Here is a 15,227-nt window from a genome sequence, read left to right on the forward strand (position 1 = left end):
GCGCATGCATAAAAATTCACCCTTACATTTTCCCACAAACCATAGTATTTTGTATTCCATGGATATCCTGCCTATCGCTTGGACGTCTCTCTTGGCCTTTAGGAAAGGATCGTGTTGAGTTCTGGTCTTGATTGAAACCGCGTGCGCATGTTCGACTATGCAAGAAGCACTTTGGAAGTGAATGGCGATCCACAAGGAGCTGGAGTATGAGATAGCGTAGGAGAATTATTAGAGAGGATCACGCGGGTGGAGTGACAACCCGAGTGTAGAGAGTCAGAGCCAGCGGAAACTCAGATGGGCCAGCCACAAAATTGTAAGCAGAAGGTAGCTGCAGGACGCAATGAATGGCACTGAGATTTACCCCTGGGTGGCAGCTATGTGCGTGGAAAAGCGGAGCTGCAGGGACTTTTGGTTGTCGACTGGGCACAAAACTTGATCGAGGTCATGCGACACTTCAAGAAACAAACCTCCCCTCCACTGGCATGAGCCGTCACGTCACTTACGTGTCACGTTCGCAGTTTAGGCGACATATGCAAGCCACCCAAGCTTGATCTTCAACTCACGCATGAGCGCTTGAGCCGCAATCAACGCCGACAATCAAACCCCTGTCTCTCGCATCTGTCGGTGTATCTCACATTATGCCTCCCATTTCCAAACGACGAAAGCTTTCAGACCTAACTGCAGGAGATACAAACGAATTGCTTCGTAAGCTCCAGGAATTTCGTGCCAACCTTGATGAAGGAGACGAGGATTTACCTGCTGGTCTGATCGATAAACTCCAAGAACTGCGTGACAAATCGGAAGACGTTAAGGTGATGAAGGTTGAATGACGCTGAATTGTTCACAGGGCTGATCAGCCTCTCCTTACCACACTTCCTTCTCCAAGGTAGATCCAATAACGCTCATTTCATTGAGGATATCGTCTGGTCCACTTTTTCTGATCAGCGACAAGAGGCAAGAAGTCGAAAACCTTGGATTGGCCGAAATATCAGGGTGTCTTCCGATTGATACTGCACGATTTCTGATAAGTTTAGTGCGCGGCCACGTCGCAACGGTGGTAGCCTATGTTACGATGGCTAGGCTCCATGTATATTCATTTAAACTCCAAAGACGGAAGCTGGATGTCGCATCTTGATCAACATACTCTTGTTGAGAGTTGTATCGGTCATGTGTTCGGGTGACACGACGGTGAACATAATTCCAGAATTCCCTATCCCTAGAACGATCTTCCACCGAGACTCTGGCAAGTATTCGTTTAGTGGCGTCGTCGACTTCCTGGTGACTAAACTCCCCGCCCAGTACACCGGTCAGTTATTTTATGTCGCGTGCTAAAATCGTTCTTTAGAATACCTCCTGGGCGACCCGACCACAGCACTGGCGAATCCCGGAAACATCAAGGGACCAATGACGTCCAACATCTTCGAAGCCAAGCGCGATAACGTTCGGGCCGCTCTGTCTCAGGCTGCAATTGCTGCGGCTTCGTATTGCCAATTGCAGGGGTTAGTTCTCTGTCGTTCTATGTTCCGTGACGTAGTCTAACTTTATGATAGCTTATCTGTCATCAGGGGTGTTGTCACCAGCGGAGAACAGTGGATATTCTTCGTGTACGAAAGGCATACAGATGGTACTGGGTTAGTCCTATCTTCTCCCGAATACACTCTGGGGCGGAATCTCGAAGGTCTAGCCTTGGTTCTTGGCCTCTTGCGGGATTCGGTGCGACTGAATTCTCGTGTCTCATCTTTGCATCCTCACTGTTTCGAATAGATTGATAACGCAACTAGCTCCAACCATACGTTCTTCACTACGTGACGGATATATGGTCCTACAGCACGTTCTCCTTGATAAGCTCCCTGTGGAGTATTCGTATTGTTGGATGTGCAACGTTCAACATGGACTCTATACTGTACTATATAATCTCGTGTCGCTTTATTTGTACCTCAGCGGTTCTGTCTACAACATTGAGGTACAGTCCATGTACTTTGCACACTGTCTCTCACTTACGTTGTTTCGTCTTCAGACTCGTCTCTTAGGTATTATCAATGCCATAGTGGTTCTGTCTACAACGCTGAGACTGATCTCTAGTCCCTCTGAACTCCACCCCCAACCACGTGAATGCCCGGGCCATCCCAGGCTTGCTTGCAACGAAATTATTGTGCCATTTGCATTGGCGAGTAGTGTTGTCTTCTTCGCAAGTTCTTGTTTCTGCTGATGGACCTCGAGAGTGCATATAGACAGCTTTTCAACAGCCTCGTTCAAGTGAGACTTTATGCTCGCAAGCACACTCCCACTACAAGTCTCTGTTCGTGTCGTAATTATTTTGCTCTGAATCCACGATTTTCCTTCTCGGTGGCCTTGATTTGTTGCCGTGCATGCAGAAGGTGCAGGTGAACACTTTTTCGTTTATTTAGAAATTGCTTTGAGCTGAGCATTTGAGCAAGTGACAGTCACTAGAAGAGGCACGAGGGATCGATTGAAGACAGCATTAATATTGAGACGAGGCAGCGCAGTACCTCAATACACAGGCGCGTGATTAGCAAACGCGACTCAGACGCGCTTGTGGCTGACATCAACGCATCAATTTGGGCATCTGAGACCTATATCAAACTTGAACCGACACAGCACACAACCCCAATCTTTTTAGACGTGGATACGTGTTTTTGATGTTCAATTTTGTTTTCAATTTTTGTTACATCTTGCCAGCATCTGGGCTTGTATCTCGCTGCATGATGTAGATTATTCAAATTTAATCTGGACAAAATATTCGAATTAATACCATTCATCTACTTGAACCTTTCGATGATCGTGTTATGGTGTTGTGCTGTCTCATTTGCTCGCTGTGACTCGTGTGTCATGAGACAGAAGTACTGTAGGTTAGACTACCGAATAATCGTGGGAACAAATTTTAGGTGTGAGTGCTCCGACCTGCACGCACGACCAACGCTTTTTTACTCATTGCGAGGTCATCGGGCCGCGAATCCGATAATGGCTCGAGATAGCAGCATCCAAGATATTCCATGTAACTTTACGCCCGGTCCTGCGCGCGGACTGCCCACTGGGATCTTGCTCTGTCTGCAACAAATTGCTAGTGTATGGCGATTTTTGAATGTTCCGACACTCGCAGCGTGAAAGTCAGCATTAATGGCGATGACGATGTACAAGGAGCATGAGATAGTATCGGAGAATTTGTGGAGGTAAATTCACAATGCGTTCAGAAGCTTTCAAACAACTGCCATACGTGAATCAGGGTGGGCCAGTCCCACTGGTTCCAATCAGAAGGATCAGGTAGAGACCAAGACGAACTTTTGACCGCAGTCTTCTTGATGGGTGCAAAAGCAGGCTGCGAAGCTTGTTTAGCGCCAGAATGGTAGAAAAGGTGAACGGAATTCAATACCACTGGATACAGCAAGCACAAACGAATTTTTCTTCACTGTCTCAAACTCTGGAAGGTTGCGAAGAGCTGCGGTAGTTTGTCTTTTGTTCCGTTAGCCTAGTAATCACGATTCACTTTCCAGTGCTTTCGTTCTGGAATCTGTATGACGTTTTCATGATCGGAAATGATGGCCAGCGGCTACAGCCTCCCAAAGTGCAGAAAGTCAGAACATCATCTTACCCTATGTAGCGCCTCAAGCCATATTATCGTGCACCACTAACACCGCTCGCAGTGCCGTGCCCCTGAAAATAACAAAACGAAGGATTCGAAGGTGGTGGTGAAGATGAAGAAAGATCTCCGAAGATGGGGAAGCCGAATATCCGAAGGAGCTGGAGTAAGGGGTTGGGTAAAAAGAGGGCTGGGGGCACGGGACCGAAGCATGCCTGTGTACATTGGCGCTGCCAGGGGCCGACGACAGGCAGCATGCTGCAGCTGTGAGAAACAACGAGCTCGGATATCTATATCACGGCCACGTGCCACTCCCGGAATTAACGATTCCCAGATAGACCCTCCCAAAGTACGCCAAAGCTCACACGCTACATGGGGGTAAATTAACAACGGTTAATTCATACTGCCAGTCATTATTCTAGAACTCAACGTTCGAACGATCAACTCCTAATAGCGATCACTATAGTACCGAATGTGTCGCCGCATCGCTTTTGGAATAGGCCGAGGCGCCGTGTTGCGCGAGAGTCGCAAGGCATCTGGAGAGTGAGCAGCTGATGAAAGAGGTATATAAGATATGTCTATGAATATATGTAGGTTGTTATAGTGAAGTTGAACGTTAATTATAAGGCTTGGACCATTGGATCCCTGAAAATTGCAAACAATGACAAATCCCGATCAACATTGTACCTGGGCGTTCACTAACACGAGGCCAATGGGTGCATGCGAATGCCCTTCCTGTGCTCCTTACTCCGCACTCTTACCACCGCACTCGTTTTAGAACAGTCAGGCCCTCGCCCAGTCCGTCCACGCCGCGTCCAACGATGCTTCTCTTAGGGTGTCTTCGCTCTTGGCAAACCGTTCCATTCATTTTAATGCTGATGCTCTCATCACTTATCTCTGTTGATGCCTGTGAGTGTGCTCTAGGCCTTTCTCATTGCCGCAATGGGTACTGACAGATGACCGGGCTGGGCGTCAGATTTTGTTGTGAATCAGCCCGGATCATCCACGTCTTGGAAGAATGGTTCACCTTATCCGGTTTCATGGACGTTAGGCTTGGAGGATGGCATTGATAGCTTCGATATTGAGATAACGCGACTTAGCCGGGTTGGTATTTATTTTGTGGCAAAAGGATGTAAGCCTTCATACTACTATTTTCTCTTACGTAGGACAGCTCTGATTGTCACTAATAGTGCCTATCACCACGAGTGCCCTCAACGTTGTCCTCCAAGACGTACCAGCAGGCGACGACTACTTCCTGATTTGCATCAATTCCACGGCTGGCATTACCTACTCCGTTTCCTCCCGTTTCACCGTTGTGGACGCCAATGCCACAGGGAGCAACCCGAGTCCCGCTTCAGCCCCAACAGTGACCGTTAGCGGCGTACCAAATTCTCTCTCACAATTCGCACAAACATTTGGGCCTTCTACGAATGGTGTTGCAAGCCCGGGATGGGCCGGTATCAGGAACCAGGTCACAGCCATCAGTGTATCTGTGGGAGCTGCACTGATTGGGGGCGTTATGATGCTCTACTGATTTCTTCTTAATTTTATTACAGACTATCTGTTGATTTCATTACAGACTATTCATTTCATTCCTGATTTCGTGGGTGGCCAACATTTATTTAAAATTACTGTATGCAATTGACGGACATCCCTCATAAATACATTTTATCGAGATATGCATTTCACACCGCCTTACATAGTGGGTTTTGTAGTGGTTGATTTTAGGATTCTTTATGTAGATTTCATAACTGGTATCGTGCAACAAAAATGTATGGCTATGTTGCTCACAATGATCTGTATGTCGCGAGTCATCCGTGCAACAGCACGTTATCTCAAAATACATCAAGGTGTTCATTGCGGCCGACTCTTATCATACATGCTAGTACATAGGCTGATAGCTATTTTACGGTCATACACGGCATAAGTGAGACATAAAGATCATACAGTGGATTTCTAGGTAGGAATACAAAGTAAAGTCAACGGTTGGCAAGGATAATATCCATTTTAACGCACCTCGACTCGGTCCGGGGGATCAGGGACCGGGTTGCGACGCCAGTCAAGGTACCATCTTGGTTCCCCTTCCAAACTGGTGAACTTAAGGGCAAACGCCTTCTCGTTCTCATGCACCACTCTCCCTGGAGCGTCAAAGTTGCAGTAGAAAGACATGACTATGATGGGTTTTCCCTCCCTGCGGCCATACACAGGTATCAATCGAGTCGACTCCCCAAAGATCTTGCGGATGACGCCGATGATGAAGATGCGATTCCAGGCATGGTTGATCCCCTCGCTGCGAGTACGATCCTGAGAGAGATCAGGGTAGAGAGGACTCTGTTCTTTCACGAAAGCTTCGAGCTTCCCAAAGTCGATAGGATAACCAAACCAGAACAAAAGCGGTCTAGGTTTCTGTAATTGGGGAGGATAAGACACATCCGAGAGCGTGTCAGGGAAGTCAGGACCATGCAGCTGGCGCGTGTCCTAATGAGGATTTGATTGATAGCACTTTGTGAGGATAAGGTCAGATACAAGTAGGCGGTTAACATACCATGCGCCGTGCGATAACTCTAGGTGTGAGCTCCAAAGGGATGGTTGGTGTGGCCATGGAGTTTGCAAATGATCTAATGTAGTTTCCCCCTGCGTTAAATACAAAGTGGCAGATAAGCTTTGACAGTGGGGGACACCAGTGCGTCATAACAAGGGGCGGCTGTTCGACACTTTACCGATATATTACCCCATATTACCCCTTGTTGTGACGAACGACCGTTTCGCTCTTGGACCATAGACAGGCCTGGGCCGCTTGGGGTAAGGTTTGTTGCCCTCTAGGTTGCCGACAGACTCGGATGTGAGATACTAATGGAAATTCATATATCCCATCTTCAACACGACGATTTATGAGACAGTGCAAAGAATCATTGCACAGCAACATTTATAAGGTCCTGAGGATTGAGATCTGAAGATTTGAAGCCTGAGACGACGACCACGAACAGACTCGTGAAAAAGCACCGATGAAGTGGCTATTTCAGCGGTCCCTGGAGTTGGCCGGAAAGGGAACCAGCAGCTAAGCCTAGTATATGCATGCCCAGGCCCAAAGATGACGCGACGGGCGAGGCATAGTATGCGGTAGATTCGAGGTGCCGGAAAGTTGAGGGAATGGCGAAATGGATTAAGCGCAAATTCAGTCGATAATCAAAGACATGGAACCTGATTCGCTATATGTTGCCCGTCAAGATACCTTGATTTCACTGGTTGTCAAAAGAGGCGCCAGGATATGAGCATAACATGCACATGTGCATGAATCGTACCGCTTTTTTGGTAGTAAATGGATTTACATCGTAGCTTACGTAATACACAGCGAAGAACGACTCAATAATTCGAACTCAATCGTGGGCGTTTCTAGCTACTGCAATTTAAAGGGCGATAAACGATACACTTCCGAGACCTCGCCGTCATCCCAGCTATCAATTAGAGGTGTGTTGATATATTCCTCGACAATCGGTACTACTTCTGTACTGTTGATAGGTTAGCTCACAGGGAAATTTAAATTTTCTGACAAAAATCATAACTGCACTTCCGCAGCCTGGGACTTTTCCAATGCCCCTCAGTAAACTTGAGCGCTTTTTCAGAGTCTCAGCGATCTGAGCTCTTCTCCTGCGTATCTCTGGATTCGGGCAGTAAGTGATCATAGAACACCTTTAAGCTCGTGACATAGGCGACTACCAGCAGGTTGAATATGGTTTTGTATATCGGGCACAGGCTATGGATGAAAGGACGCGCAGCGGGTTTTGACGAGAAACCATCAAGTGCAAGTCCTCCCGCCGCACAGAAGCGACTTCCTCGGACAACACCCATCGAGAAATTGCATGGCTTGGTGCTTCCGTCGCAGAGCATGCTGTAGATTGGCATACTAGCGTTGACTCACATGTTGCTCCAGTCGCAAGCTGTGGGTTCGAAAACTTGATGAGAACTCCTGTGTTGAAGGAATCCCTGACCGTCATATCCCGCTATCACTAGGGCAACGACATTCGAACGATCTTCATTACTTCTAATGTGCAGTCTGGCCTCCACAAAAACGGTCGTTTTGGCGCCAAATGTATCGAAATGATATACGATCCTGCGTCTTGTTGTAATGCCATTCATGAGCGACTCTGAATTATTCCGAATAAAATCACCAAACTGGGTCACCACGCAGTTGAAGATCTGATGGATATTGGAACATGTTAAACGAAGGATGTACACAAGAGCGAGAAAACATGATCTCGCTTCTTCTGTAGTATGGTTTTGCAAAGTCACTACATCGAATCAGTAAAATGACCATATTCATCTTCGGGAACGACGGTGTTCAAGCGAGGGAGCATCACCAAGTTTCCGTAGAGGTCTCAGATCAATGAATGGAGTAATGTTCGAGTACTTGACGTTGGAAGAAACTGACATTTCTGGGGCCTCCAAATTTGTTAAACAATGAAGTAAGGGTCATTCATACCTGTCAAGCTAACCTTCAGCTTCTTCGAATCGAACTCGATTTTATCTATTAGATGCAGTATAGTTATTTCAGCTGATATTCGAACATGTAACCTGTTCTACCAGAAAGTGAGTGTGTTGAGTGTCCACTGCAAACATTGCAGCCACTTAAACAATGAGATACACTGAGAGTTGGCGGGGAAGATCAGACGTACCTGCTCGTTTCAGACACGGGCACTGCTCATTTTGAGACCGTCGTGGCATTTTGTTGACATTCTAAAATCCAATCGGACCTTCAGATGACAATTGTCATCAAAGCAGCTAGCGAATCCCATGGCATTTTCTCGATGGATTCATCCCTACGCTCCTTTGCATCTACAAACCAACTACCGTTCGCTGTGACGAACAAGGTAATTCTTCTATTCATGCTAGGGAGTCGACAGGATCAATATGGCAGCAAGCTAAATCCATGAAGCCGAGCCCATAACGTACCCGAGATGTAAGTATTTAAGCGAGTGCGCGATAAACAGCTTTCAGCCACATCCGAGCTATGGGAAGGAGCAACTGCACGATTAGATGGGAGGGGATATAAGAGTTGGACCCCATGTGCACATTAGTGGAGGCGCAGGGACCATACACTGTCAGGGAAGGAGATCCTGGCTGCAGCATAATGGAAGTGCAGAAGCGAACAACTTATTCTGGGCGGCTAAAACACAAGGATGTATGAGACGACATAAAATACACAGTACGCGCACCAGAACAAGCCACGGAAAATTCAACACAGAGAACCTTCAGCAAAATGACGCAGGTCAGTCCAAGCATCACATCCCTTCGAGAGTTCAAAGAACGAGCCACATATCTGCAGGCGTAGTTTTCCCTGATGGACGACGCGTGGTAACGTGCTGAGGCGAAAAGACGCTTTATATGTGAGACTTGAAAATAAGTGTTGCGCTGAAGAAGATGGAGGACATAGCAGTGAGGCAAGATGGGCAATTGTCAATCGATTGCAAGCAATTATGTCGACGTATAGAGGTCATCAACTAGTACGGAAAAACTGACTCAGGGATCTCTGACTTTACAAGTCAACTCCTGCAAGCTTTCGATCTGCTCGCTAGGCTACTGGCATGAGCACGGTAATATTGAAATTACTACAAACAATAATCACGTGATCGTCCAAGAAGTGTTCGAACTTCCATCACTGAAACCCAAGATCTATGATAAACCCTTGTATACACAATATAAACCCAACAATGTCTATAATCGGATAAAATATGGCGCTGCAGAAGCTATAGTCTTGTATAGGTATATATTGTTATCCCTTGTGACCAATCTTTATCACGATAACCTGTATCTGGCATCAGTCAAATGAATTTGGCTGTGTAAAAACTAAAACAGATTGATAAACATGCTTGATATGTTTATAGTATGCAGTTTCCACGCTTCAGAGCATTGTTGCCGGTCGTGCAGCTTATTTACGGATGCTTGATTTGTGATTAATTTATATCATATTTAGACAGACCCGCCAGTCACATCAGCATTGTTATCCTCCTTGAGTAATGACAATCGTGATGACCTATATTTAGCACTAATTGGATGAATCTAGGTATGATAATACTGAAACTTGGTTTTTAGTATTACTAATCATGTCCAACCTGATAGTGATTGGGACTATCACACCTGAATACTGACAATTGTTCTCACGTGTCTGGCCGATGAAGTAAGTAAAGTTGTTTCATGTCTATACTAGTAAAGAATACTAGACATAAATTATCTTGTACAAAGTTTTTGACACTACGAGTCTTCATTTACTAAAGTAAAAGATGTGTTGTGTTTTGCTATCTGTCACATAGATGAGTATATTGAGTGTTAGTCGGATGAATCTAGGTATGGTTCTCATGTGTCTGGCAGATGAAGTAAGTAAAGTTGTTCCATGTGTAGACCGACGAAAAATACCAGACATAAATTATCTTATACAAAGTTTCTGACACCATGAGTCTTCATTTACTAATGTAAAAGATATGCTATGTTTTGCTATATGCAACATATATGGGCAATTGCTTCATGAGAGCAATACAGTTTTGATGTCCCAGTGCAAACAATTTATTGAGAACCGGCTAATGAATGACAAACAGGTATTGTATCCTCAACTATACAATGCCAAATTTCCATTGCAATGTACAAAATATAGTGCACATAAATCACAATAAACCAGAAACAAATCACAATGCTATTGTTTGTGTAGCTTCACCCATGGGACACATACAAATCAGATGGTATGTACTACTTATACAAGTAGCAAGTATTATATGTAGGAACCATAGCAACAGTGTCATTGATGGGGAGATGGCAGAAGGGGAGGGAGACAGAGATGGTAGCTGAGGGAGGGAGACAGTAGAGGGAAGGAGATGGAAAAGGGAGGGAGATGGAGATAGTAGAGGGAAGGAAACAGCGAAAGGAGGCAGAAGGCAGAAGGGGGGAGATGGTGTAAGGGGGGAGACAGCAGAGGAAGGGAGACGGTAGAGGAAGGGAGACGATAGAGGAAGGGAGACGATAGAGGAAGGGAGACGGCAGCAGAAGGGAGACAGCAGAGGGAGGGAGATGAAGACAACAGAGAGAGGAAGATGGTAGAATGAGAGAGATGGTAGAAGGAGGGAGACGGAGACAACAGAAAGAGAGACATGGTAGAAGGATGGAGATAGTGGAAGGAGGGTGATGGAGACGGCGGAAGGAGGGTGACGGAGACAGCAGAAGGAGGGTGACAGAGACAACAGAAGGAGGGTGATAGTGAAGGGAGGGAGAAGCAAGTTAGGCTTGTCAAGCCCATGTCCGAGCAACTGATAACTGTTCAACCCTTTGGGGGTGATAAACAGACACAAACTTGTGACTGAAAACTTTGCTGATATACAATATAATGAGATGGACGACAAAGAGCAGCAGCAGGCTACTCACTGGTTCTGTTAAGAACCATGTTGCTCAAGGGGGAGAGAGACTGACTCAGAGGGGCTTGGCCTCAGCTCATACACTGTGCCCCTTACCTGAGTATGTGCCCTTCATTTTGTATGAGGTCCAATGATGGTCTGACGAAGTCCAGAGGACTTCTGGAGGCTGGCTACTCTGCTGGAGAGCACTAGAGGACTTCCGGAGGAGCACAGGAGAGTTCTGGAGGAATGCAGGAAGTGCTCAGGAGAGTTCCCACTGCAAGGTAATACTTCTACAGGAAACAGGATGGAAGGATAGGAGGTCCAAAGGTCAGGAGGACAGGAGGACAGGAGGACAGGAGGACAGGAGGACAGGAGGACAGGAGGACAGGAGGACAGGAGGACAGGAGGACAGGAGGACAGGAGGACAGGAGGACAGGAGGACAGGAGGACAGGAGGACAGGAGGACAGGAGGACAGGAGGGCAGGATGACAGAGGACAGAGGGACAGGATGTCTGAAGGTACGGAGGGCAGAATGTCTGAAGGACAGGATGCCTGGAGGTATGAGGGACAGGAGGTCCGGAGGTCTGAAAGGAATAGGGGCTACATTGGACTTTATCCGATGTAGAAACAAACAGAGGTGGACTACCCTAAGGTAGAGTTGGAGAGACAGGGATTGGACCTAAGTCTGGAAAGAGGGTAAGTGCTGGAAAGGCGGAGCTCCAGCCTAGGGAATCAATCCCTAGGCCTGGTGGGTAGGACAGACTTAGGTGGACCAAAGTCCAAGAGAGGATTGGGCAAGTCTAAGTTGATATTCAAACTGAGGAACTACAGGAGTATCTACAGGGGTTATATACTGAACAATATCTGAGGGGATCAGTAAGCAAAGGAGCAAGGCTATGTATGAGCATGTGGAAACACATTAGTAAGTAAGTCAGAACATAAGTAAATGAACTCGGAGATGAGGACTCATACAAGGATCAATAAGCAAGATGGAACAAGAGGTAACTGAAAGCCAGAAGGCAGAGAATGCCTAAATGGGGGTAGGTGCAGGATATCGGACAGAGGGTGGAAATAGGTCTGGAGTTAAGATCCGGAGGTCCAGAGATCTGGGGATCTGGAAGACAAGGTGGATACAGGACCGGAATATGAGAAGGTGGATATAGTCTGGAATCTGAGATGAGGTGAAGTCTGGATGTCTTGCTGGATGGAGTGCACATAGAGTGGACAGGATAGGGTTGTACGGATCAGGCTAGCAGTGAGGATCTGGAGGTCCAGAGCTCAGGGGTAAATCAGGAGCATAGTCGATCCTGCTGAGGTATGGAGCACAGTGGAAGGGGATCTGGGAATGAGCTGGATATGAAGTGGGGTCCGGATGTAGGCTCGGAAGGCGTGGGAATATGATGGAACGTGGGTCTGGATTGTGGGATATGACAGGTTCCACCATAGTAAAATATCATCTACTTCATTTGCTGCATCTTGTGTTGGGGGAAGCTCAAAGAAATCAACAATATGGTTATAGAAAACTTCGCTGTTGAAATCATCATCCATGATCCGCCATGAGCTAGCACTGGACAAAGCAATGCAAAGCTAAGCCACCATGTTAACAATGCAAGGTGCCAATCAGAAGTCATACTTCATACCTGGACAGCGGCATATGCAATTGCCCGCGGTTGAGTGGATTTCATGTTGAGTAGCCCTGCAACATCACAGCATGTGCGCCACTCGCCACTTGTCCAGGTTGTTCAGCGCTTTGAATGTCCATGTGCAGAAACCTCATCAGAACCAGTCTGCTCTGGGTCATCAAGCTCTGCAGAGGTGGGAGATGTAAATATGGCTTTAAATGTCTGTAGCTCATTTCAGGAAAGTGCTGATCATCTGCACAGTGAATCATACCTTTAATAGCAACTTCCCTTTAAACAGGCCATCTCTAGGATTCCTAGCATCGTAACGTCCATCATACAAGAATGTTGGCCAAGAGTAAGCCGTCACCCTATAATCAGGGTGGTAGTCCCTAATATATCGTCGAACACTGTTAAATTGGTCAACAAAGGTGTTGCCCAACAAATAAAACTTACTCAGAGTTGTTCCAGTCGTGATCCACAGGACATAGAAGCCTTCCTGTTGCATCATTGTAGAAACCATGGCCAGTCTTGTCATAAGGGTAAAGAATGGGGTCTGGTGGTGGGGTACACTCTGATAACCAAGAAATGACAAGCATCTTGAGTTTTGTTGTATCATCTGCCCTAGCTGAATCAGCTCCTTTAATCAGCTAGAATAGAGAGTTAGTGAAGCAAGGCCTACTCATTGCGATGTCTCACCTGGCTGTATGCAAATGCCAGGTCATGGTCCTCGACCGATGACTTTGTTAGTTTACCTACAGATGGGCATGATACAAGAAGTTTCTTGAATGATCTGTGCCATCTATTATCACTAATAAAATTTAACTGTTAACTTTAGTCACTGGCAATGGAAAATGACTTACTCGGGATCCTCAGAGTTGAACTTGTCTGCATCAGATTCGCTGACAGCACCAAGTACCATATGTTGATCATGTTCTGCAACTAATTGTCCAATATAACCAGTCAGACAATGTCAGAAATTCCTAATCTAGCTTTCAATGCATTACAAAGCATTGAGATTTTTAAATACAAACTGCTGCTTGAAATAGATTTTAATAATAGAGTGCACCTTGTAATGGGCATTGCAACCATCATTGCAATGCCAATTGTAATGGTAATTGAAATAGGTTTAAATCAATATTAATCATTGTAATGGACTGTTTGTACAGCAATTGGTTGTAATGATGCCCCCATGTCACCACTTCTTGGAATACTGGACCTTATCTTACAAGCCCCTTTTTCTATTTGCTACGTTGCCATCTTATCTTTTGGTTTCTATTGCCCTATGCTTATTAGTTAGTTATATTGTATTGTGTTTGTATTGCTTACTGTTATCACCTTTGCTACATTGCTATCTTATCTTTTAGCTTATGCTTATTAGGTCCTGTTATGTTATGTTAGTTAGTTTACTATCTTATCTGGTTTGTGTTAATGCTTACCTTGTCTATTATATAGTCTGTACTTGGTAGGTTTCGAATGCTCGACTGTGTAGTAGTTATTAGCTTAAGCTTAAGGTCATGTGATACTTAGGACTTACCACGACAAAACCATTAGGCTAAAGGGTCTTTTTATATAGGGTAACTTGATTGTATTTGAACCATCGTTTTTGGCTACCTATAAGGCAATAGCAAGTAGCATAGACTAATAAGATTTGGTGCACGTGAAAGGTGAATCAAAGATGTAACATTACATATGAAATGAAAAAAAGACTAGTATATCTACTAATAGTATCCTAAGCAGCACGAGTACTGCGTCGAACACCTGTAGCTGCAGGCTTCTTTGCCCTAGCCCTTCCTCTCCCTCTCCCTCAAGCTGGTGGCTGTTCCACATCTGCATCCTGTACTACAGCTGTATTAGTAGCTGCTGAAACTGCCATGTCGCCCTGAACAGTAGCTCAGAAAGTAGCACTGAGAGTAGAAGTAGTACTGAGTGATGAAACAGTGCTGAGAGCAGCAGGAGGCTGTGCCACCTCAACAGTGTTGGAATGAAAGGCAGTGGTACTCTGGACTGCGGAAGACGTTGGAGTAGGTTCAGAGATGTCTGACTCATTGTCGCTATCAATATCGAGTGCATTCATTGCGTGAATGACTTTGCTGGAGTGATCTTCTTGAGTGGCTGCAGAAGCAGATGATTTCATGGCGCCGAAAACTTCTTGGTCGATGTTTTGCACAATGGTCTTGATGTGGCGGCTGTCCCACTTGGTGAGCAAGAGTTTCTTGTAGTGAAAGAAAAGGTCCTTGTAGTTGATGCCAGAGGACTTTCCTGTGCCCGACTTCTGAAATTCGGTATCAGGTGATAGCAAAAAGATTGCCTGCAATAGTATTGACTGAGTGAGAACATTCAACATAGCATAGATAAAAACTTACAATGACAGCAGCCCATGCAATAGACCCTGGCATAATGTGCTCGAGGTTCCACTTCCGGGTGTTGGTCTTTGGTCCACCAGTGGTCTCTTGGTGAAGTGAAGTAACACTGCAAAGTGCGGCCTTCAGAATCTATTCAGAGATATATTAATGTCACTATGACATGCTCATTGACCAAAAGAAACACATACCTTAGCCAAAAGTTCCCAGTTTCTGAACACAGTCTTCAAGGTAGGGTCCTCTTGCATTCCAAGGAACAGGACTGGCA

The 15,227-nt window shown here is 45.8% G+C and overlaps 9 protein-coding genes across 9 annotated transcripts; 4 read left to right on the forward strand and 5 right to left on the reverse strand.

Moving 5' to 3' along the window:
* Positions 1-638: 638 nt before the first annotated feature.
* On the forward strand, positions 639-2,187 carry BJ212DRAFT_1580146 (uncharacterized protein; the record flags this gene model as incomplete). Its single annotated transcript, XM_041342273.1, has 7 exons — positions 639-812; positions 887-1,057; positions 1,111-1,306; positions 1,346-1,499; positions 1,551-1,713; positions 1,765-1,963; positions 2,018-2,187. 6 exons carry the CDS (start codon positions 639-641, stop codon positions 1,807-1,809), a joined length of 903 nt encoding a protein of 300 aa, XP_041188391.1. The 3' UTR covers positions 1,810-1,963; positions 2,018-2,187.
* BJ212DRAFT_717243 (uncharacterized protein) lies at positions 1,752-2,417 on the forward strand. The gene is made up of 2 exons (XM_041343908.1): positions 1,752-1,963; positions 2,018-2,417. Exons 1-2 carry the CDS (start codon positions 1,817-1,819, stop codon positions 2,207-2,209), a joined length of 339 nt encoding a protein of 112 aa, XP_041188392.1. The 5' UTR covers positions 1,752-1,816; the 3' UTR covers positions 2,210-2,417.
* Positions 2,418-2,449: 32 nt separating this feature from the next.
* Positions 2,450-3,577, forward strand: BJ212DRAFT_1385041 (uncharacterized protein). Its single transcript, XM_041336789.1, is given in 4 exon segments — positions 2,450-2,522; positions 2,593-3,126; positions 3,392-3,542; positions 3,555-3,577. The coding sequence occupies 1 exon segment, from the start codon at positions 2,797-2,799 to the stop codon at positions 3,124-3,126; it is 330 nt and encodes a 109-aa protein (XP_041188393.1). The 5' UTR covers positions 2,450-2,522; positions 2,593-2,796; the 3' UTR covers positions 3,392-3,542; positions 3,555-3,577.
* A 649-nt stretch (positions 3,578-4,226) lies between these two features.
* BJ212DRAFT_1385052 (uncharacterized protein) lies at positions 4,227-5,414 on the forward strand. Its single transcript, XM_041336790.1, has 3 exons — positions 4,227-4,507; positions 4,575-4,730; positions 4,789-5,414. The coding sequence occupies exons 1-3, from the start codon at positions 4,420-4,422 to the stop codon at positions 5,130-5,132; spliced, it is 588 nt and encodes a 195-aa protein (XP_041188394.1). The 5' UTR covers positions 4,227-4,419; the 3' UTR covers positions 5,133-5,414.
* A 125-nt stretch (positions 5,415-5,539) lies between these two features.
* Positions 5,540-6,200, reverse strand: BJ212DRAFT_1303200 (uncharacterized protein; the record flags this gene model as incomplete). The annotated part of the gene is made up of 3 exons (XM_041333381.1): positions 5,540-5,554; positions 5,615-6,076; positions 6,144-6,200. The coding sequence occupies 3 exons, from the start codon at positions 6,198-6,200 to the stop codon at positions 5,540-5,542; spliced, it is 534 nt and encodes a 177-aa protein (XP_041188395.1).
* Positions 6,201-7,225: 1,025 nt separating this feature from the next.
* BJ212DRAFT_1303201 (uncharacterized protein) lies at positions 7,226-8,320 on the reverse strand (the record flags this gene model as incomplete). Its single annotated transcript, XM_041333382.1, has 4 exons — positions 7,226-7,487; positions 7,518-7,795; positions 8,092-8,123; positions 8,272-8,320. The coding sequence occupies 4 exons, from the start codon at positions 8,318-8,320 to the stop codon at positions 7,226-7,228; spliced, it is 621 nt and encodes a 206-aa protein (XP_041188396.1).
* Positions 8,321-10,385: 2,065 nt separating this feature from the next.
* On the reverse strand, positions 10,386-10,736 carry BJ212DRAFT_1485294 (uncharacterized protein; the record flags this gene model as incomplete). Its single annotated transcript, XM_041340956.1, has 1 exon — positions 10,386-10,736. The coding sequence occupies one exon, from the start codon at positions 10,734-10,736 to the stop codon at positions 10,386-10,388; it is 351 nt and encodes a 116-aa protein (XP_041188397.1).
* A 1,675-nt stretch (positions 10,737-12,411) lies between these two features.
* Positions 12,412-13,159, reverse strand: BJ212DRAFT_1201286 (uncharacterized protein; the record flags this gene model as incomplete). Its single annotated transcript, XM_041329077.1, has 5 exons — positions 12,412-12,564; positions 12,618-12,698; positions 12,750-12,821; positions 12,871-13,006; positions 13,053-13,159. Coding segments are annotated over 5 exons (549 nt in total), but the record flags the coding sequence as incomplete, so codon positions are not given.
* A 1,481-nt stretch (positions 13,160-14,640) lies between these two features.
* Positions 14,641-15,043, reverse strand: BJ212DRAFT_1204512 (uncharacterized protein; the record flags this gene model as incomplete). The annotated part of the gene is made up of 2 exons (XM_041329136.1): positions 14,641-14,907; positions 14,963-15,043. Coding segments are annotated over 2 exons (348 nt in total), but the record flags the coding sequence as incomplete, so codon positions are not given.
* Positions 15,044-15,227: the final 184 nt, after the last annotated feature.

Source organism: Suillus subaureus (assembly GCF_016647635.1).
Source record: "Suillus subaureus strain MN1 chromosome Unknown BJ212scaffold_40, whole genome shotgun sequence".
NCBI lineage: Eukaryota > Fungi > Basidiomycota > Agaricomycetes > Boletales > Suillaceae > Suillus > Suillus subaureus.